A 21,828-nucleotide genomic window follows, 5' to 3' on the forward strand; every position below is an offset into this window, starting at 1 on the left:
CTTGGACAGGAAAGAAGAGAAGAGAATTTCCTAAGCCATCTTCAAGGTGAGCATTCAAGTGAGGGGAATAGAGTCAATAAGATTTTGGGCTCTTATTCTGAGGTTTTGCTTTTCTTTTTTGTTTAAAACAGAAAAAAAATTTGACATGGAGTCTGTTTGGCATTTCATATATTATGTTCACGTGCAAGGTTGTACCTAGGCTTTAGCACCTAAGTTTCATGCTGTAGTTGTTACCAGGATTTCTGAGAAGTGGGACAGAGATCTTCTGCTGAGATTTTGTTTAGTGAGTTCAGCTCTGAGCAGAGCTGTGCCTAGGTCTGCACTATTGGGCATATGCTTGCCCTCAGTGAGTGATTGAGATGGGTAACAACGGGTCGGATCTGCTTGATCAGAGGTATCAGATAAATGTGATTCTGTACTACCATCTACTTTTGAGTTTGGCTTGTCTTTGATTGCAAAGCTGTGTGTGCTCACTCCGGCCCCTTGGAGGTGGCATGAGCAGCCAAGTTTCTGTATCACACTGCTGGGTGTGAAATGGTTCTTGTTTGCTTTTCACACTGTGTTTCAAAGAACAGCTACGTGTGGTGCTCTGCTGTCTGTACTGTCCGGATCTATTCGCAGAAGTTATTGCAGTTTTATCTGGGTTTTGCATTTGTTTCCTAATGTGTGAATGACGATGGACCTTCTGACGGGCTTTTCGGGCGGCACAGCCCTTTGGCCTTGTGCAGCTCGGGGGTCTCGCTAGCGTTCTCTACAGCCACTCGTGCCGGGGGAGAGCCAAACCCTGGTCCCGGGGAGGGGACGAAGTCCTGGGCGAGTTCTGCCGTTCTCGGGCCGGGGGCAGGTGCGGGCGGGGCCGGACGGGTTAAGGCGGCGGGGCGGGCCGGGGAGCGGAGCGGGGCGGGCGGGCCCGCGCTGGCGGCGGCGCTGGCGCTGCTCCGCTCGGACCGGGGCTGCCGGTGGGTGAGTGGGGCCGGGGCTGCCGGTGGGTGAGTGGGGCCGGGGCTGCCGGTGAGTGAGTGGGGCCGGGGCTGCCGCTGGGCGAGTGGGGCCGGGGCTGCCGGTGAGTGAGTGGGGCCGGGGCTGCCGGTGAGTGAGTGGGGCCGGGGCTGCCGCTGGGTGAGTGGGGCCGGGGCGGGCAGGCTCAGCCCCTGCCACCGACCGGACCGCGGGGCCGGGGCGGCGGCTCGGTGAGGGGGCAGCGGCGGGAAGGAGCGCTGTTACTGCGAGCTGGACGAGCTCCGCGAGCAATGCGCCTTTGCTCTACGAGTCGGGCTGGTAAAACTTCTTCACTTCTGTAAAACTCTCTGCGGTGGTAGCGGAGCCCCGGGCCGTGCCGGGGAGCGGAGCGGGCAGAGCCCGGAGCGCAGCCCGAGTCCGGCGGGGCAGAGCCCGGAGCCAGCCCGAGCCCGGCGGGGCAGTGCCCAGTGTCCGGAGCCAGCCCGAGCCCGGCGGGGCAGAGCCCGGAGCCAGCCCGAGCCCGGCGGGGCAGTGCCCAGTGTCCGGAGCCAGCCCGAGCCCGGCGGGGCAGAGCCCGGAGCCAGCCCGAGCCCGGCGGGGCAGTGCCCAGTGTCCGGAGCCAGCCCGAGCCCGGCGGGGCAGAGCCCAGTGCCCGGAGCCAGCCCGAGCCCGGCGGGGCAGAGCCCGGAGCCAGCCCGAGCCCGGCGGGGCAGAGCCCAGAGCCCGGAGCCAGCCCGAGCCCGGCGGGGCAGAGTCCAGAGCCCGGAGCCAGCCCGAGCCCGGCGGGGCAGAGCCCAGTGTCCGGAGCCAGCCCGAGCCCGGCGGGCACAGCCGGGGCTCTCTCTCTGTCCCGGACAGACGCCGCGGTGTGTGCGGACACGGACACGCGTTCAGGAGCACACACGTGAGTTTCCAAGCATTCGAGACGCCGCTCGCACGGCCCTGGGCGCAGGGTCCTGCCCTGCTGGGGCGCGGGCAGCTCGGACGGACTGCGGGCGCCGGCAAAGGTCTCGTGTTAAGAGGTTTTTTAATACGGTGTTATCTTATTCCATGCAATACACCGAAAAAATACAGTGCGTTATTTTGCAGGATACGTTCTTTCCCTTAAGGAAACAAAGTCGGGGCCGGGGGAGAGGGAGAGGAAGCAGTTTTGTACCCTTGTGTTTCCAGAGATCATGTACTTGGGTCTGCTCTCCTATCTGTGATATGAGTTTAGAAAAAGACGTTTCTTGTTGCAGACTGGTAAGCTGCGTTGCTGTAGCTTTGTTCTTCAAGCTATTCTGTGTGTGTGGTTTCTTGCATACTCTTAAGGTCTTCAAAAAGTGCAGTAGAAAGCATAACTCAAATCCAGTTATACAGTGATAAATCTGATTTCACTAAGCTTATCTCTGTACTGAAAATTAAACTAAAAGGAAACAAATCAAACAGCCCCACAAACCAAATCTGCATAATCAGTAAAGAAGCAGCAGCTCTTACCACCATGCAAAGCTGAGAGATGTATTTAGCTTTTTTTTCAGAATGCTAGGTAAAAGTTTCAGACAAGTTAGACTGGCTGTGTCCTTATCCTCCAGAGCTACACTGACCTTTTAGGAATGTCTTACAGCATAGGCTTTATGCTATCAGATAATGCAATAAAATCTCTGCAGTATATGATTTGATGCTCTAGAGAATGTATTTATCTTGGGTGTTAAAGACTGACATACCTGAATTCTACTATTATGCCATTAGGCCAGCTTCTATGTCTTGAGCAAAAAGGTCTTGGAGTGTGCCATTTATAACAGGTCCACTGACACATTTGCTTGTGAACCCAGGCTCTGAATCTCTTCACAGATCAGATGCAGTCAAGTGACTTGTTTTAATCAGCAGTGGTGTGATTTAAGTCCTCGTCAGTATGTCCTGAAAATAAACAGTTAAATTGACTTGTTTGGGACTGTGCTGTAATAGTGTCTATTGGATTCTGTAGGCTTTGTAAAGAAAGTTGATTTGTTGAATGGTAAAATGGAGCTGGTAGTGATCAGTGAGAGGACCTGTAAGTTCTGCAGAAATGGGAAACTTACTTTAGAAGCAGAACAGGTATTTTCTTCTAGGCATGTTTCACAATGTATAGGCTGTTTGAATGACTTTTAAATACTTTAAATGCTGTGTCTGTTTCCGCATTATAGGATGACCTGCCAGCTCCTTCCAGAACCACACTTAAAGGAGACTAAATGAAGGCTTTGCAGCAAAGTTTTTAGTTTGAACTCCATATATAGATCTAGTAAACCATAATTTCAGAAAGTCTTAAATTACCAAAGTCTGAAGTCTAAACTTGTGGTAACTAGTGAGTTACTTGCTATCTGTCCCTTACAAATTCCTGCAGTGTATCAGAGCTTTCAGACAATTTAGTGCATTAGAGCAGCTTGGTGCTAGAGAGATTTCAGGAGCTGGAGCCTCAGCTTTGTAATACCTATGTGGAGGTGCCCCTGTATCTCTGTGTCACAGTTCTACTGTCAGTGTCAGCCTGCAGCAGTCTGCAGAGGAACAGCACTGTCACTGACATGCACAGGATGACTCTTGTGTGACAGTGATTTTAAAGCCTCTTATCAGACTGTGTGTACAGAGCACTGTGGTTCGTGGCTGGTGGTGCTACTTCCTCTCTCTGCAACTCTAAATATTTAGTCTTGAGAGTTTGGTAGGTTTAATACTTTTCTTGAGGCTCTCTATTTGTACCATATTGCATTGGTATGCTATATGGTATCTTTTATGCAGGATGTATGGTAAATAAAAACCTTAAGTGTTTCCACCACAGATACTTAAGAGTTGCCAAAGAGTAATCTCCATTCCTTCTGCCCCACTCCCTTCCCAGTCCAAAAGATGACACCACAGAAATGGACTATTACTGGAAATATCCAGAACCGTGGTGGAAATATGAGTGCTGCTGTACTTTCCATAAGTTAACATTATGTAAGTGAAACAGGCTTGGAGAAAAAATGGATGTGGCACTTTGCTCTCCTTAGTCTAAAAGATATTGAAGACCAAGGTAGTGGGATAATGCTTGGGAGTGATTGGTTTGAGTTCAGCAAGTTATCTGAACTTGGAGATACTACAGTTAAAGAAAAAAATAGAGCCAAACAAAACCACAAGTAGATTCCCTTACTTATAAGCAAGTTCTCTGGTTGAAAAACTTATTCATTTGACCTCATGATTTTTTAGTAATAACTTTTTTTTTTTAAATTTGTAAAGCTGCATTTAAAAAATGTTTTTGAAAAATGACATTCTCAGGTCCTTGAAGTGTACTGTGTACCATGCTGTTTCAAGTACAGGCAGTGCCTGTACAATTTTTGTAATAAACAAAATGTAAAACAGTTGCATTTCTGAGATAATTTGTCTCTGTAGGATCTGTTAAATGAATGTTGGCTTCAATAACGTCCTCTAGTAGTACCAGATGAAAAAAAAAAAATTAGTTTAGATATATTTGTATGAATAATTTTGTGTTCTTTATGTGCTTCCTTTCAGTTTGTTTCTCTAAATTGATTTTGGTTATAATATCAATAAACTATTAAAGGCAATTAAAAGTGAGCCAGAGCACTTACCTCACAAAACTCTTCCTTACAGTTACATATTAACATTTTTGGCTGCTGCTATGTTCCACACCCTTTTCTGCACTGGTATTTCTTTCTAAGCTGAGGTAACCTGGATGGGTTTCTTGGGTTACTGTGCAATCATTGGGTTGTGTTTTCCTCCCTGGCCATACATGTAGCAGGGTGTGGAGGGGAACAAGGAACCAATTCCCATTGTGAGCTGGTGCTGCTGCTGTGGCTGCCCAGCACCTGCCTTCCTCTGGGGAACGAGGTGAGCGAGGGCTTTTCAGTAGTGAGAAAAACAAAAGCATCAGGGGGGGTTCATCCAAAAGAAGAGGGCAGGACAGAGGGTGTCTGTGTCTGCCTGTGGCACAGGGTGAGGGCAGGCAAACGTGTGCTCTGGGGAGCCCTGGCTGCAAACCTCCAGACACTCCTTTTGTGGGGCTCTGCAAGAGCCATCTGCTGCTTGAAGGGTAGATTTAAACAGCTGAAGGAATGTGTGCAAGTAGGCAATTGCTGCTGATGTTTCTCTGCAGTGACAGTCTGAATGTGCACAGAGTATTTCACAGTGTGCCACCTGTGCCTGTGATCAGTCATTGTGATAAACTCAGAGCAACTTTTGTGATAAGTTTCAAAGTCTCTCAGAGATGTGTATTTGATGCCTGGTGTGTGCTGATGGAGAAGGGGAGCCAGGAGGCCCAGTGCTCGGGCAGGGCTGGCAGGCTGCCTGCTTGGCAGGCTGAGCTCTCTGCTCTGCCATCTCACAGAGCTGCCCTCACAGGGCTGTGCTCCCTCTGGGATCTCTCCTGCTCCCCTGTGGCTCCTTTGGCTGTTGAGCTACCCTGAAATTCTGCACAGCAATTGCTGTGCCAGCTCAGTGAGCCAGGCTGCAGTTCTGCCTGGGTGCACACCCTCCCTCTCCTCTGGGATGGCTTGCTGCCCTGCTAAAGGGCTAAACCACTTTTGTGCTCTTTGTAGGCTCCGTTTTGCTCTCAGGACCTTTCAGTCCATCACCAAAGCTGGCTTGAACCCTCTCACTGTGACTTTCTGTCTGCTCCCTCCCTCTTGCATTTATGCAGAAACAGGGCAGAAGCCATCAAAATCCCCCAAACTGACGCCAGCCCTTCAATTAAGTTGTAGCCAATGTATTGAAACATCTTGGTTTTTAATGGACAGGGAAGAAAACCATGGGAGTGTGCCTTGAATTACATTATGGCTTGCAGGCTAAATTTTATAATGACTTTATCATTAAAATACTATTTGTTTTTTTCCTTCAGAAATGTCTGCATTAATAATGAGGAGCTCAACTTAGAGCTGATTTACAGGCGAGATTTAATTTTTAATCAAAATTACTTAAAGCTAATTTTAATCACAGTTTCAATCAGCAAAATCCTTGACTTAAACAGCTGATATTAAATCTCATTATAAATATACATATTTTCAGTGAATTTATTGAAGCAAACAAGATTCCAATTGAATAACAACCATTAAAGCATGCTAGCTTGCAACTAGCCAAACCTTTTGTCAAAAACATAATTTAGGTGTTGTTTTATTTCACTAACTCTTTATTCAGGTAGCTAGTGTAATATATTCATACACAATCATGCAAATTCTTGACTTTTATTTAAAGAACAGTGAAGAACATATCCTGACTTGGTAGGAGTTATACTGTCATAGAGGAATTTATAAGCAATTAAAATATATACATCTGTCATTAAGACAAATAATGCTCAAGATGTTATATATTGGGAAGAATTCTTGAAGTGTGCTTTTAAGTTTGAAAACAGTTTAGCTAAAATGCCAAATCCTTTGAGATTTTTGGAACAGAGGATTTTTCCCTCTCAAAAAAGAGAAAAAGCTTGAATGTTTACTCAAGAGCGGTATTGGAAAATGCAGTACATAGTCCATCAGTTTGTGGTCTTTGTGGCTACTATTGGTTGAAATGAGGTAATTAAATAAGTTGAAATGAGAGAAAGAACCTTTTAGACAAGGGTATGTTTTTGGCACTTGACAAGTTTTGATGTATTTGCCTGCAAGTAAAAGAGCAAGCTGCTAGCTCAACTCCCCTGCAGAATATGCAGTATGGGACAACTGCTGGAGATCTGCATGAGGGGATAGGAAACACCAAGTGGTGTAGAACAGGTGAATAGAGATTATCTGCTGTCCTTTCTCATAAAAACCCAAGAACTCTCAAACTTGGGAGAGCCAATTTCAAATCAAAATAAGGCAATTCTTCTTTAAGTGAGTAGCACAACAGGAGAGCTCTCTGCTGCAAACTCTGGATGACTCTCCTGCCTTTTTAAGTCTGGCCTGACAAGTTTAGCTGTTTTTTTACAAACTGAACAGTATTTTGCCTGAACACTCAAATTCTTGTGTACTTAATAAACAGATATGAAATATGTAATATTTTAGGATTATTTTAAATAAAGGGTTATATTTAAGGGTTATTTTTTTCTTCTTAAGTTTAAACCTGCCCTGATTAAGGTAAACATCTCTGATCTGACTGCAGAAGAGAAGACCTGGAGAAGAAAGCCCTGCCAGGACGTGTCATATGCCAGGAACTATGGAATATCCCATCCCTGTGCCTGCTGTGGACTGGGGCAGGACCACTGAGGATCCAGCTGCATAGCTCTGTCCCAGCTGTACCAGGCTCATTCTGCTGGGAGGGCTTCAGATGAAGGTGTGAAGAAAACCTTGCACTGTCTGCAAGGCCTTGGTGTGTAAGTGCTTTTTGCACCCAGGCTGGTGCAAACATCCACGTGCTGCATCTCCACTTCGAAGGACTGGGATGTGAACTTGCTCCAGTTCAGCTTCTGCTTTGGTGCAGCTTCCATTTGGAAATCTCCAGAGTCTGCCCTGTGACTCTGAGACCTCAGCTGGATGCTTTTCTGCTTCTTCTCATCTCACCTCAATACCTCAAGACATCTCTTTCAAAATCATTTGTCGTTTGAGCTCTGCTGTGTGACAGTAAGTGTTTGTAGTGTAATTATTTCAGTGGAGAATTATGGATGTGTGAATGCGTCTTTTTCTTTGGTTACTACTTCAAATAAGGATGGGACCTCATTAAGCTGAAGTATTTAGAATAAATTCATAGCTGATATTTTGGATTTCTTTAAGCTTTTAAACAGATGAGATGCAGAAAGCATCTGTAGATTTCTTTATACTCCTGTCACTGCAAGCAAGGGATTCATCTGTTGAGATGATTACACAGTAAGATACAACATGTTCAGAAAACCTTCCCTATAATTTTCACAGTTTTGGCTTTTTGGGATTTTTTTTTTCTTTTCCCTGCCATTCTTGCCCAAAATGCTGCTTCTATTTGCAGGCATTTGGGCTGCTCTGTAAAAGCTTAATGTCAAGCTCAGTAAGTCCTTTGGTGCCTTGATGTGTTAGAGCAGAGGCTTCTCTGCTGGCAGGGTTCCCAGCACTGGGCTACTCCAGTAGCTGTTGTCTGCAGCTCCTCAGGGACTTGTGGTCCCTTACAGAGTGGATTTGATTTTTGAGTAGCTCCCAGGTGAGAATGGGGAATGTGCTGACTGCCCAACTCCCCCTTGTTCCCTGAACAGGGAGCAGTGGGCGTTGAGTTCCTGTTGACTCATTGCAGTGGATCTGCATTGCTGAGGCTTTTTTATTTTTAGATGGATGCTCTGTAATATTTCAGCACAAGGGATGATTTACTTGTTTCCTTCCACTTCTTGTCCTTAAGTAGCTGTTCTTAGTTCTGACTATGTGTTTAAATTTGATGCTTTAAGTAATAGTCTTTGTTAAAAAAAGTGGCTGGCCAGGTTCTTGAGGGTAATAAAATGGACAACAATGTCAAGTGGCCTGCTTTCATGTTGACTACTAGGTGAGAATTAAGAAAAATCAAGGAAAAAAGGCTAAGGAGCTAGTTTAGAAAAATGGAATATTAAAAAAAGATAAATTTCCTGAAAATATTCATTATGGAATAGTGTCATTTGATTTAATATTACTGTAAATATTGCATGAAATAACACAGGTAGCATAATGTAAACGACAAATGATGGACCAGTTTAGTTCAAAGCTTGGAAGGAGCCTTTAATATAACAGTGGTGCATCAACCAGCCTGCTGGGGATTGTTTAATTTTCTACCCAGTCCCTGGGGACATGAGATTTAACTGTAAAATAACCACAGGGTAATAATAGGCTAAGTGAACCTGATGTTTATCTGTTAACAATTTTAGCTGCAGAGGTAGCAGGCCTATGCTTTTAAAATCTTTCTGCCTGTAACCACCTCATCTAGGTTTTTTGTTGGTGCCACTCTGTATAATAGCTAGCATTTTGTGCCATGGCTGTGTTCCTGGGTTTTGCTAAAACTATACAATATCTCTTAATGAACTGTTAAAACCTTTCTTCAGAAACTGACAGTGAATGTGAGGGATGGTGATGGTCAGACACAAACTCTCCCTTCTGAGCTATGAGACCCTGCATGGGTTCCAGCAGCCATGAGTGATTGCTGTCAGATGTCCTGTGTGAATTAGTGCAGGTTCAGTTTGGTTCATAAAAAAGGCAGGGACGTTGCCAAAGCAGCTGACATTGACCTCACCAGAGCAGCACAAGTGTGATGTAAGCTGGAACTTGGACTCCCTCTCCATCATCAGGTTTAATAGCCCTGTGTCCAAAATAGTGCTGAGTGGGTATGAGAAGTAAACCCCAGCACTACTGCTGCTCCTGGGGCTGGCTTTAACCTGTGGTTGTGTAGGGAACTGGATTTTGGTTTTAAAGATAACTGGGCTGTGTGGTGCTTGAGAGCCCAGTAAAATAATTCCTGGCTTTAGACTAGTCAAAGATCTAGAAAATATTTTTCTCTTTTCAGCACATTTACTGAAGTTCTCTAGTAGTAAATAATAGATATGCACTCAGAATATATATGCCTGTAGTATCTTATGTACATACCTTTTTACATTTATTAATATATAATTGAATACATATTTTTCTGCAATGGGTCTTTTATTAATTAGTCAGTAGAGTAGAAGGGTTATGATTTATGCTTCCCTATCCCAACTGGCTACACTGAGAAATGGAAATAATGATGGGGCTGTGGCTCAAACATGGGATTTCACAGCAAAAATGGCTTGGCTGTTGCTCAGATTTTCTCCATGACCTCCAGAAAGTAATTTTTTAAACTTCTACTTTGTTGCTTGTACAGTATGATTGCTTGTGCAAAGAACTGTGCTGGAATTTTTTAAGTAGGAAAATCTTTTAAAATTCCTTAGTCAGCCAAGCATGCACTGTGGTCCTCCAGAGTATCTTCTGTATCCACCCTGTACAGCTTGAATTTTTACTTCAGGCATCCCGTGTCAAGGACCCTCTCATGTCCCTGTCACAACCCCTTGTCCCCAAAAAGGAAGGTATGGTGGTTGAAGCAAGGACTATTAGCTGATTAACAATCTTCCCGCCTTTCCCCTCCCACCCTCCCTAGGATGCAGGGCCTTTAATCCAGGATGAACGAATGCTACTATGACAAGCGCATGGACTTTTTCTACAACAGGACAAAGGCGGACACGGCGGATGAGTGGAGAGGGCCGCAGCTCATCGGCGTTCTGTGCTTTGGCACCTTCTTCTGCCTCTTCATTTTTATCTCAAATTCCTTGGTCATAGCAGCTGTGGTGAAGAACAAGAGGTTTCACTTTCCCTTTTACTATCTTCTGGCCAACCTAGCAGCTGCAGACTTTTTTGCTGGAATCGCCTACGTGTTCTTGATGTTCAACACGGGCCCGGTGTCGAAGACGCTGACGGTGAACCGCTGGTTCCTGCGCCAGGGTCTGCTGGACACCAGCCTGACGGCGTCCCTGGTGAACCTGCTGGTCATCGCCGTGGAGCGCCACATGTCCATCATGCGCATGAAGATCCACAGCAACCTCACCAAGAAGAGAGTCACCTTCCTCATCATATCCATCTGGGCCATTGCCATTTTCATGGGCGCCGTTCCGACCCTGGGCTGGAACTGCCTCTGTGACATTACTGTCTGCTCGTCCCTGGCACCCATTTACAGCAGAAGCTACCTGGTGTTCTGGAGTGTCTTAAACCTGGTTGTCTTCTTCATTATGGTGGTGGTTTACATAAGAATCTACATGTATGTCCAGAGGAAAACCAACGTCTTGTCCTCACACACCAGCGGGTCCATCAGCCGGAGGAGAACCCCAGTGAAGCTGATGAAGACTGTCATGACTGTCTTAGGTAAGAGACCACAAACCATGCTGGGCAAGTCTGGCAGTGCCAGTGAATTGCTTTGTGTTGGTTTGATTTAGTTATTATTTGAAACAAACCAACAAAAAACTCCACAAAAATTGCTCAGCCCTCCTAACACAAAGAAACATCACTGAACTTTTAAGTGCTGGAGGCATTTAGGCTTCTGTTTACTTTAGACACTTGTAGAGCTGTTGCACTGTGCAGGAACTTGAGACAGAGGACTCAAAACACAAATTTTGAAGGTAAAGGTTTTTTTTTTGGCTGATTTTTTTTTTTTTTTTGCTTTTTTTAAGTGGGAAGATACAAAATCACTATAGAGAAAGGCATATGATGGTTTATGATTACTTAGTAGAACATTTTCAAAGTAATACTTTTTAGTATTTGCAGAAGGCCATGAGCGCTAATGTTGGATGTTGATAGTTTGCACATCTTCCTCTTGGCTGTTTCCTGGGCGTAGAAACTTCTTCCCCCTGGAAATGCACCTTCCCTGGGGAAGGGAGAGAATGTCTGGTGGGTCTGTGACTTTGACAGAGGTTTACTTTTCAAGGGAAGGATGCACCTTCATTCTGTGGATATTGCATGGTGCAACGTACTTTTAGATAATGATGGTACAGTCTAGCCTTAGATCTCTAAATCATAGCATGACATTTGCCCTGGGTTCTAGCCTAAAGGCACTGTTGATACTTGAGCAGCTCAGATCACTTCATCAGGGAATTGTGATGTAGTGCACATTAAATTAGAGATGAAAGGATCAGGTGACTGATCCTTGGAACAAATACCAGCTGTGGCAGTAAATTTTCTCCAGAATGACTTGAATCTGAACAAGATGTGTCCTGGAAACCAAATATCATGTCAGCAGGGCTCCAGGTGGAGCTGGGGATACGCCGAGACGTTTGCTCAGGTGCTGGTGGACTCTAACCCACAAATATGGCTTTACTGCTCTGACAGCTGTTCTGAGGTTGGATGAGCCAGTGCAGCAGAGCTGGAACTTTTGGGAAAGGTCATGTGTACCTGGTGTGTCATACTGCAGCATGGTAGTATTAGAGAGCTCTGGGAGAAAAGTGTAATTTTTCATGGAGGTAGGACTTGCCAGGGTAAGAAGTTCAAGTTGAGGACATTTTATTTCCCTTGCAGTTTTTGGAGGCTCTTTGAACCATTTGGTATCTGATTTTATTGGTTTATTTCTGAAATAATATTGCTGTGCTGCTTAACACCTTTGTCTACCAAATGATCTCTTAAAGAGCTTCAGCAGCTGAAATCCATTAAACTTCACATTGCCTGACCTTGTAAAAGAAAGTATGTACAAGGTTCTCACTTATTCTTCTGTGTCTTCCGGAGTTGGCTTGTTCACTGCCAAAGACTTTTCCTTCTAAATCATCCCCCAACTGTTCTTTTTTGAGAGTCAATTTGGTGATTGTTCCTGTCCCTCTGCCCTTGACTTGCAGGAGCCAAGATTTAATCTTTTGTCCCACCTAAGCTCCCGTGCAGTGAAACCTAAACCATCCATCTGGAAGGAGAAAATCCCTGCAGGAAAACTCTGAATTGCTCCAAATATGATCCTGCCCTAATGCATAGGGATGAGTAGACCATAGTTAACTGCTCCACTGGAAAGAGACAGAAACCAGAGCACTTTTAAAAAGCAGTTTTCTGAGCATTTCTGTTGAAGCAGGACTGCACCCTGCAGCCAGTGTGGGAGCTGGAGGGACAGGGGTGGTGGCTGCCATTCCCTCATCCCTCAAGGTCCTTCAGCCTGGGCAAGCCTTCAGTGTTCTCTGTGCTGCTATGTGGAAACAAACCCCTTAAAATCTCATTTTGAACTTGGTTTTTCTTTTCCTAGGGAGTGGGGCCTTAGGACTATGGGTTGATCAGAAGTTCAGCATTATCTTCCTCTATCTCACAGCATATGGCTTTTCAGCCATGAAATTGAACTACAATTCAGGCAGAACATTTAATGCTATTGTGTGCTGGACTAGGCAAATTTTACTTAGCCTGCATGCTGCTTTAGAGATCCTAATTTTGTATATGTACTTTGTCAGTCAGAAACAAAACTGAAACAGAGCCTGCTTCCAAAGAAGTTAAGTTAGTGCTGGTGTTGCTGGGTGTACAGTCTACTGCAAGCTCATGGTCAGAGGAAATGTATCTTGGCATGTTCCTTCATATCAGTTCTCAAAATTTTGACTCTGAGTGGCATTTTATAGCCATTTATTTCCAAAAATGAGAACTTTTTTTTTTGAACAGTTTGAAATGTGCTCTCCTGGCCAAATCATTCAAGCACTGTGTGCAAAATGCATTAAAAGCCAAATGGCTTGTTTTCTGGACTTTCCAATTACCAGGAATCACCAAATGTTATTCTTCCAAAATTCTGCTCATAACCACTGATGCAAGAGCCTGGAGCTATATGCAGCTCGTGGGTTTTGCCCAAAGCAGTTATTTTAAATGCTTTTTTCTGAAATATCTGAAAATGCTTTGGAGTACACACCTGACACTGTCTTAACTAAAAGCCCAATCCAAGATGCTGTGCTGGATAATGCATAATAATCCCCAATTTCTTGTTACCGCATGGCTCTATTGCTTTCATGGGAGATTCAGGACCAAATCCCTCTGCTGTGCTGCTGTGTGGAAGCAGGCTGGGTGTGCTGGGTACTGCTGCTCCTGCCAGCTTCCTACTGCTCCCTCCTTGGGAGGGCTGGGCTGTGCTGGCTGCCCCTGCAGCCAAACATCCCTGTCCTCCCTGGGTGCTCCCCTCCTGTGGCCCTACAGCTGAGACCTGGGGGAATTGAGATTTTAGTGTCATTTCATGGATTCCTGATGACCACAGCTCGTGGTGGGTTTTTGCACCATCCCTTAGGCTTGGAGGGTCCCTTTCAGAGGCTGGGAGCCAGGTCTCTGTCACCTGCATGTTCCTGCCAGGACCCCTGAAATAGTCCATCATGGCATGGGAGTGAGGCTTTCCCCTTGGCATGCTGAAACACAGGGTGTTATCTAGGTGAAACTGGAAGATGTGGAACCAGGAAAAAGGGGCTAAAATCCTCCTGGGCTGACCTTGTGGCACAATCCCAGCTCAGGCTGTGGCTGCAGCTCTGAAGAGGAGAGGCTGCAGGTGTGTGGGTGTGGGATTTTCAGGTGGTTGTGTATGTGGTAGCTCCTCTGAACCGGCAGTGAGATTCCTGCTGAAATAGCAGCTTTGGAGGGGATGATTTTCAGTTTCAGTGAATTTATAGTTTAATTGGTAACTTGCTGTTTTAACTTGGTCACACATGTGGCATTGTCATCTGGAACCTACTGCACTTTTTTTTTAATCTCAGTTTTGGCATGCTCAGGGACAGCCTTGATCTGCAGGAGTTTATGAAATGATGCTGTTGAAGCATCAGTAGTGCTTCTGGATCCACAGGAATTAATTTTTAAACAGAGATGATGTAATATACAAGAAATTCCATGGTTAAATCTAATGGAAAATCCTCAAACTAACCTTGAGGCATGGTGATCTCTCTCTTTGGTGAAGAGACTTGGAGTTGTTCCAATCTATGTGGCAGTCAGGCTGTATTTCATGTCACTTTTGTGAATTTTAATGAGTCCCACAAGTCAAATTATTTTTAGAGTGTGTCACTTTGTCAGGGAGGGGAGCTCCTATGGGATAAATATTCTGCAAACAAGAAAATTGCTGAAGGGCTGAGACTAAGGTATATTTTTATGCTTAACCATGGCTCCCTCTGAAAGCTTGGTGGTAAAAATAAAAAAATCTGAGCAAGGCTGCGAGTCTGAGACGTGCCTCACTTTCATCTCTAAGCGGTGCTAAGAGCAAAATGTGTTTTTGATGGAGTCAAAGCAACCCCAAGAAAGCATTATCCAGTAACTTGGACACTGCATTGCCCTGTCGTTGTTTTTGGTTGTGGGAAATGTGTGGAGACATGCCTGAAGGTGTCTTTTATCTTCCCTTACTTTTGAAACCTTTTAGGGTTTACTTGTTTAGATAGACAGGAATACATCCTATGAGTTTGTGACCACTCTTGCCTGCAGTTTTGGGTTCTGTTTAAAGGACAGATTTCTGTGTCTTTTGTTAAATGCGCCTTTTGGGGTCTCTTTCCTCTCCTGCTGGCTTCCATACAAGTGTGGTTGCACCTTGCCCTCTTTATGGTACAATGGTCAAAATGCTTTCAGTGTCTGTTCTTAAGGAAGGTTTGTTACCATCTCAGTTTCTGCATGGAGCTGGTGGATTGGCAGCTTTACCAGCGACCCTTGTTAGTGAAACTTCTGTGTCTGAACACTTGCTGAGACACTTAACCAGGCACAGTATTGTCTGGGTGGTTGGTTGGGTTACAGAACTTGTTAAAGCTGATGGGATTTGCTGGTGAACCCCAGGACAGCCATTCTGTGCAGTGTTTTGTCCATTGTAGATGATAAGAGAGAGCTGCTCTCAACTGCTTACTCAGCATGCAGGAGCCAAACCAGTGTGTAGGACAGAGACTGACCAGGGAAAACAAGTGTTGTGGTAGCAGCATGCAGCTCCCAATGCCAGTGGGCAATGGAGGAATGTTACTGATGTTAACCAGTATCTCAAAACTAACACCATGAAATTAGCACTTAGCATCACAAAAATCTTGGTACAGCAGAGGAGAAAATTCAGTTTCTGAACAAAGTGGTCTCTTGCCTTTCTGTTCAGCACTGCCTAGAACAGAGTAAATCAGCTGGATTTTGTCTGCAGTCCAGGAGCAAAAGGTTGCAGCAAGATCCACAATACCTTGTCTGATACATTTTTCAGCAACCCTAGTGCTTGCTAAATCCACAAATCCCCTTAGCATACCATTATGGCCTGCCTGTCACATGGGCATTGCCCACCCCAGTCCTCAATGGGGAGCAGTCTCAGTGCTGCTGACCCCAGCCAGTGTGTGCAGCACTGCTGGTGGGTGCCTGGCTGCTCCTGGGCACTGCCAGGCTCCCTCCCTCTGCTGCCTTCCACAGCTTGGAGATGGGAATATCCAGCTTTGAAAGGATGAGGTGGACTTGCTTGTTCTACCAAAATTGTTGAACAGATATCCACATCCCCAGAGAGCTTTTAGGCATGTAGATGCTATTATTTGTTGAATTTTTTTTTGTTTTCTAAGCTCCAAAATGGGGAAACTCTGCTGTGATAAGTGGTTGGAATTTCCTTGGTACATTGTTCAAACTGTGACTGCTGGGCAGAGTTGTAATTTTCTATTTCTGAATGTCAGACAGCAATTGTGGCTTGTGCTAAGTTAGTATTATCATGCATGTGGCCACTCCTTCCCTGGGCTTGGGCAAGGGATCACGGGGTGCAGTGCAGGGGGAGACCAAGGGGCAGATGGGGCAGGGCAGGGCCCCTCTCCAGCGGGTGCCTGAGGCTGCATTTGCTAGCAATGTTACCCCTGCTCACCCTCATTCATGGTGTGGGTGTGCAGGAACACGGGAAGGTGCAAATGCAATATTGAACTGCCTTCTAAGCTGTTGTTTCAATGCTTTCTTTGTGCTGTGTTCAGTCCAATATCTACCTCATTCCCCCTTTAATTTTTTTTCTTTGCCTCTCAGAGTTTTCTCTTCCCCCACCACTAAGCACTTACTTCCTCATACTTTTTCTGTTTTGCTTTTGGTTTTTTTTCCCACCCCTTCATTTCCCTTCACTTCACCTTCACCAATTCATCTGTTTGTTCCTCCTCTCTTTTCCTGTGTAGCTAATTTTTTTTCCTGCAGCTGAATTACTGTGTCTGAGCATGCAGAGCCTGGAAGGGAGCAGAGGCAGGAGGTGGGCTCAGCTCTGACAGGGGAGCCCACGGTGCTGGTGTATTGTAGGGAGAGACACATCCTACACTAGCTGTGGGTTTCCCTGCCAGGACATGTGGAAATTATGCGATACCTGTCTTATTAATTGGCACTGCAGAGTCAGCTGTGGGGTGGCTTGTCTCTTTAGATCATATTATGGCAGTGGTGGAAGTGAACCACTTGATATCTTCTCCTCCAGTACATGAAAGAGATGAACAGAGGAAATGTGTTCCAGTGTCAGTTCTCTGCTTTTAAATGCTCCAGAGCTCTTGTTTATTTATCAGCATGGATAAATCATTGTTGTGATGACCTTTTCCCATGTGTGTTTGAGTTGATGCTGTCAGCAGCTCAGATTCTTGCTCCCTGCAGTCTTCTGAGAGCTGCCCTGCCTCCTGCTCAGAGACGCTGTAGCAGACATAATCTTGCTACTGTCATTAGAATTTTGTCCTCGCCTGCTTTTCTCATTTTTGTGTAGAATTTTGACAAAATCAATAATCTTGTAAGATATTAAACATTCCAAAACCAACCCTAGAAGTTTGAAGTCAGATTTGGTTTTCTTTTTATTGTCTCCTATATTTCTAGGTGCCTTTGTTGTCTGCTGGACCCCTGGCCTGGTCGTCTTGTTGCTTGATGGGCTGAACTGTACTGACTGTGGGATTCAGCATGTTAAAAGGTGGTTTCTTCTCCTGGCCCTGTTGAACTCTGTCATGAATCCAATAATTTATTCATACAAAGATGATGAGATGTGGGCTACCATGAAAAGGATGATTTGCTGCTCCTCTGAGGACAGGAGCCAGGACAGACGCTCGTCCCGGATCCCCTCGACAGTTCTCTGCAGGAGCACGGATATCTCGGGCCACTACATTGAAGATGGCATTATTCAAGGGACAATTTGTGGAAAAGGAGATCTTGGTGACAAAGGAAACTCCTGAGCTATGCAAGGGACTGACTTGGCTGGAAAAGGAGAGGGGGAAGGGAGAGGTTTTGTAAGAGGAGATCGACTGGCAAAGCTAGTAAACAATATATCCACTTTGTTCCAGAGCCTCAACTCCAGTGTTAACAAAAGTTCTTATAAATAATTGCCTGATGGAAAAACACTTTGTAATGAAGAAAACTTTCTGTACTGCCATCCTTTTTGTCTTTCAAGTACATGAAATTGTTTTTTCATGTGAATGGAATAAATACCTCTCAGAGACATCTTGTGCATGGAAACAAAGTGTAAGCAATGTAAGGAGACCTTCCTTAAGCTCCTACAGAGAGAAGAAACTTGCCTGACTGTGCAGGTTTGGCATTCATTGAGTATTTATGCTTTGAGTAGTTTCTGTGCATCTTGAGGAGGATTGCCAGCTTGGTTGGACAGAATTGGGACCTGTTTTCTTGGTTTGTGAATTTCATGAAAAAGTTCATGCTTACCTCTTCTCTTCCTCCTCCTTATCTTGCTTTCAAAATTGGTAGTTTGATAGTTTATTAAAGCTATGCCAGAAACCTGGCTGTGATGGGAGAGCCAGAGCAGGTGTCAGTGTGTGTGAGTGTCTGACCATGGACTGCCAGGATCTGAGAGTACAGAAAGCACAAAAGCCATTATTCTTCCACAGAGGGGTGAGTGCTGCAGGCAAAGACAGTGCACTCTCTGCTGCTGTTGTGCAGGCAGGCATGGAGGGTGGATTGACAGAAAGGCAGCGAGGCTGTGCTCATTGTGCTCATTTTTTACTTCCCTAGACAACATCAAATGGGTGTGCTCGCTCCTCTTTACCTGCTGTGCTGCTGAGAGAAATGAGATCCAAAGCTCTGGTTTACAAGGGAACTTTGAAGGGAAGTTTAAATTAAAATAGAAATTAATTTACAGGCAGAAAAAGCCTGAAATCAATGTAAGCCCCTACCATAGTACAGTATGCATTGATTGTCAGGCCTTGTCTGGACCACATTTAACCTCTGGTTTGCAAGCAGATCTTACTGGAACAGGTACTTGGGGAAGGGGCCACGAAGCAGCGAGCCATGGAGGGCTTTCAGCATTGTGACTGACCAAATCTAGTGCTGATGCAGCCACAGCCCAGACAGCTGGAGTTTGACTCATGGACTATGCTGTAACAGAGGATCCAGCATACAGAGCTCTATGGTAAACTTCTATTTAAACTTGCAAATTAAGAACTGGATTGTAATTTCTCAGCACTCTGAAAGGCTGGTTCATGCTGCTTGGTTTCAACAGCAGTGAACTCCCTGTTGCCATTTTAACTTCAAGAGGAGTTTCCTGTGTTGTCTTCTAGGGAAAGTCTGATCCCTAGTATCAAGGCAGGTTACCACAACCAGAGGTCACTTTGAAAAGTTTTGGAAGTTTTGGCCACTTGGAATTATCAGTGAACAACATGAAGAGCCAACAGCAAGGATATACTTTATGAAGCTGGAAGATAAAGGTCAGCTGTGGTTGGGACAAATCCTTCCTTGGGTGCCACTTGCACATGGATATCTGGACTGTGTTGGTCAAAACAGAGCCAGCCCTTGGCTCAAAGGCTGAGCAGGGGGTTTGCAGAATGCACTGGGGGACCTCACAGCAACCCTTAGCATATCTTGCAAGCACAGTAAGGCCCTGTTCAGAGAGCTCTCCCACAACATGCTCATCCCATCCCATCTGGTAGGGATGTGCCCAGTATTCAAGGTAGATGCTGTATTTGAGCAACGCTAAAAATGTTTACACAGTTTTTTGCTATTATAATGCAATTTTTTGTGCAAATACTACTTCACTGCTCTGGTGTTCTGAAAAGCATGTAAAGTGGTGCTTTTAGAGGCAGTGGTGTGGTGGGCTGAGCCTGGCTGGAGACCAGGTGCCTACCAAAGCTGCTCCATCACTCCTCTCCTCAGCTGGACAGGGGAGAGAAAATAAAACAAAAGGCTCAAGATAAGGACAGGGAGAGATTGATCACCAATTATAGACTTGACTTGGAGAAAAATTAAGTTATTAACAATCACATCAGGGTAGGATAATGGGAAATAAACCCAGATCTTAATACTTTCCTCCCATCCTCTGTTTTTCTTGGGCTTAGCTTTACTCCTGATTTTCTCTATCTCCATTCCACAGTGGTGCAGGGGGACAGAGAATGGGTTGGTTCATCAGTTGTTGCCACTCCTTCCTCCTCATGGTGAGGTTTCCTCAAACCCTTTCCCTCTCCTTTATGGGGTCCCTCCCACAGGAGACAGTTCTCCTCAAATTTCTCCAAGAGGATGGGTCCCCATGGAGTCACTAGCCAGCAAACCTGCTCCAGCATGGCCTTTCCACGTGCTCACAGCCTCCTTTGGGCATTCCCTTCTCCTGCATGAGATCCTCCACAGGCTGCAGGTAGATCTTTGCTCACCATGGGCCTCCATGGGCTGCAGGAGAAGCTCAGCTCTGGTGCCTGGGGTGCCTCCTGCCCACCTTGGTGTTGGCACAGTTGTTTCTCTCACAAATTCTCACTCTCCACTTCAGCTGCAGTTGCACAGGTTTTTTCCATCCATCTTATTAAGTTATCCCAGATCTGCTGCCACTGTTGCTGATGGACTCAGCTTTGGACAGGGTGGGTCTGTCTTGGAGCCAGCTGGCATTGGGTCTGGCAGACACAGGGAATTTCTGGTGTCCTCTCACCAAAGCCACCCCTGTTTCCCTCCCCATGCCTCTAGGGAAACCTTGCCCTGCAAAGCCAGCCCAGGTGGCCTTGCCAAGGCACCCCTGTCCCTACACCCCTACAGCTACTGCAGTGCACAGTTGGTCTGAGCTAGGCTGAGGCTCTGTACGCAAACCTAATAGAAAATAAAATGGTACTTCAAAATGCAAGCCTTGTTTTGCCTCCTGTTTGAATGGTGATGGAGCAATGATGGGGAAATGTTGTTTCATGTTACTGTGGGTCCAGGTGGGGGTGGGGGTTGTGTTAATAAAATTTTCCTATTTACTAGCAGTACTGGCCAGTGTATTGCTTGATTGAATCAGGCCCTGAACAGAGCTTAGATGAAGATCTTGAGCATCTGCAGCAGGGGAAAAAACATTAGGTCTCTCCTGCAGAGCTTGGGATTTAGGATGCAAAATAACTACCTGTGGCTGATGTTTCCAGGTAAGCAGGAAAAGGTGACTTCTGTGAAGGTAAAGGACTTAGGTTTTTTTTACAGCACTTCATCCAGTGGACTCCTCATCTGGGTTAAGGTCTGAGAGGTGTTACCAATCATTCAGCTGCAAGTAAGTAGGAGGGTTTGAGGTCTCTTATCCTTTCTGTTGTGTAATTAAAGAGAAAAAAAATCCCAAAGCCTGCAAACTGGTACTTGGAGAATGGTACTATTTGCAGTGACATGCCCTTTGTTGCTGCAGAATGCTTTCCTTGGAGCTGCTACATTCATGGTCTACTGCTATAAATTGCAATGTGACATGAGTGGAAAAGGAAACTGATGTTGCATCAAACTTTCCTATGAACTGCTACAGCACAGGCTGTGTAATGTTTCCAGTATCAAACTGTCTAAACAACTACCTACTCACAGAGTAGGGAATTCCTTATTAACTCCATAAACATTTGTCAGAATAGTTTGTCTCAAGGAAACCATTAAAGCACTATTTATGCTTGAGTAGGAAAAAAAAATAATTAAAAGAACGTAGGGCAGTTGATGAAGGCAAGTTCTGCAGGGCTCCTTTGTTCCCTTTTCCACTAATATCCCCAAATATCCGTGTCAGTTGACTTGGCATATGCCTGCTCCTATTTGTATAAGCACATTCTGCTGGGGAGGGCTTTAGGGTGAGCACTCACAGAATCCCCAGGACATTGGTTCATGGGAGGCAGTGGAAGGAAAGGGAAGAGTTACCATTAGGTCAGAGAGTTATGAGATTCTGCATGTTCCTGGTGGTGCTGGAGGTCTTTCTGCTTTTGAGAGCTGCTGTATTGCAGGAAGCAGCAAGCAGATCCTTCTAAGACAACATTTTCATAGCAATTATGGTTTGAAAACCTTTGTGATATTCTCCTCTTCTCTCTCCAGCTGCTCCCAAACCAAAGTTGCTTTTCCAGTTGATCATAGGGTTCAGGAAGAAACGCTCCATGGCTTTTCCCAGGCAAAGATGTATGGTCTGTCCTCTGTGATTTGCTCTCCCATAAAGCCTGTGTGGTCACAATCATTAGAGATGCTTTTCAGAGAGCTGTTATTAAAAGCTGGGAACAATGAGGTTTTACTTTACATGAGAGATCTTTTGGATCTTTCTGGATAAGCACCTAGACTGATCCTTGTTTAATAGCTGTGTGCATGGGAGAGAAGTTTCCCTGATATCTGTGCTGTCAGTCTGACCTAGGTGGTGTGGGTGATGAGTCCCTCTGGGACA

At 45.3% G+C, this 21,828-nt stretch overlaps 1 protein-coding gene across 4 annotated transcripts; it reads left to right on the forward strand.

The window, feature by feature from the left end:
* Nucleotides 1-1,022: 1,022 nt before the first annotated feature.
* Nucleotides 1,023-20,305, forward strand: LPAR3 (lysophosphatidic acid receptor 3). Of its 4 annotated transcripts, none has more exons than XM_063165790.1 (4): nucleotides 1,023-1,063; nucleotides 7,030-7,487; nucleotides 9,961-10,718; nucleotides 17,088-20,305. In XM_063165790.1, exons 3-4 carry the CDS (start codon nucleotides 9,983-9,985, stop codon nucleotides 17,435-17,437), a joined length of 1,086 nt encoding a protein of 361 aa, XP_063021860.1. In that variant the 5' UTR covers nucleotides 1,023-1,063; nucleotides 7,030-7,487; nucleotides 9,961-9,982; the 3' UTR covers nucleotides 17,438-20,305. The 4 variants fall into 4 exon arrangements, with proteins under 4 accessions (XP_063021860.1, XP_063021858.1, XP_063021861.1 ...); XM_063165788.1 differs by lacking the exon at nucleotides 1,023-1,063 and adding an exon at nucleotides 1,071-1,089; XM_063165791.1 differs by lacking the exon at nucleotides 1,023-1,063 and adding an exon at nucleotides 1,106-1,119.
* The last annotated feature ends 1,523 nt before the right edge of the window (nucleotides 20,306-21,828 follow it).

The sequence above is a fragment of the Melospiza melodia genome, chromosome 11 (assembly GCF_035770615.1).
Source record: "Melospiza melodia melodia isolate bMelMel2 chromosome 11, bMelMel2.pri, whole genome shotgun sequence".
In the NCBI taxonomy this organism is placed as follows: Eukaryota; Metazoa; Chordata; class Aves; order Passeriformes; family Passerellidae; genus Melospiza; species Melospiza melodia.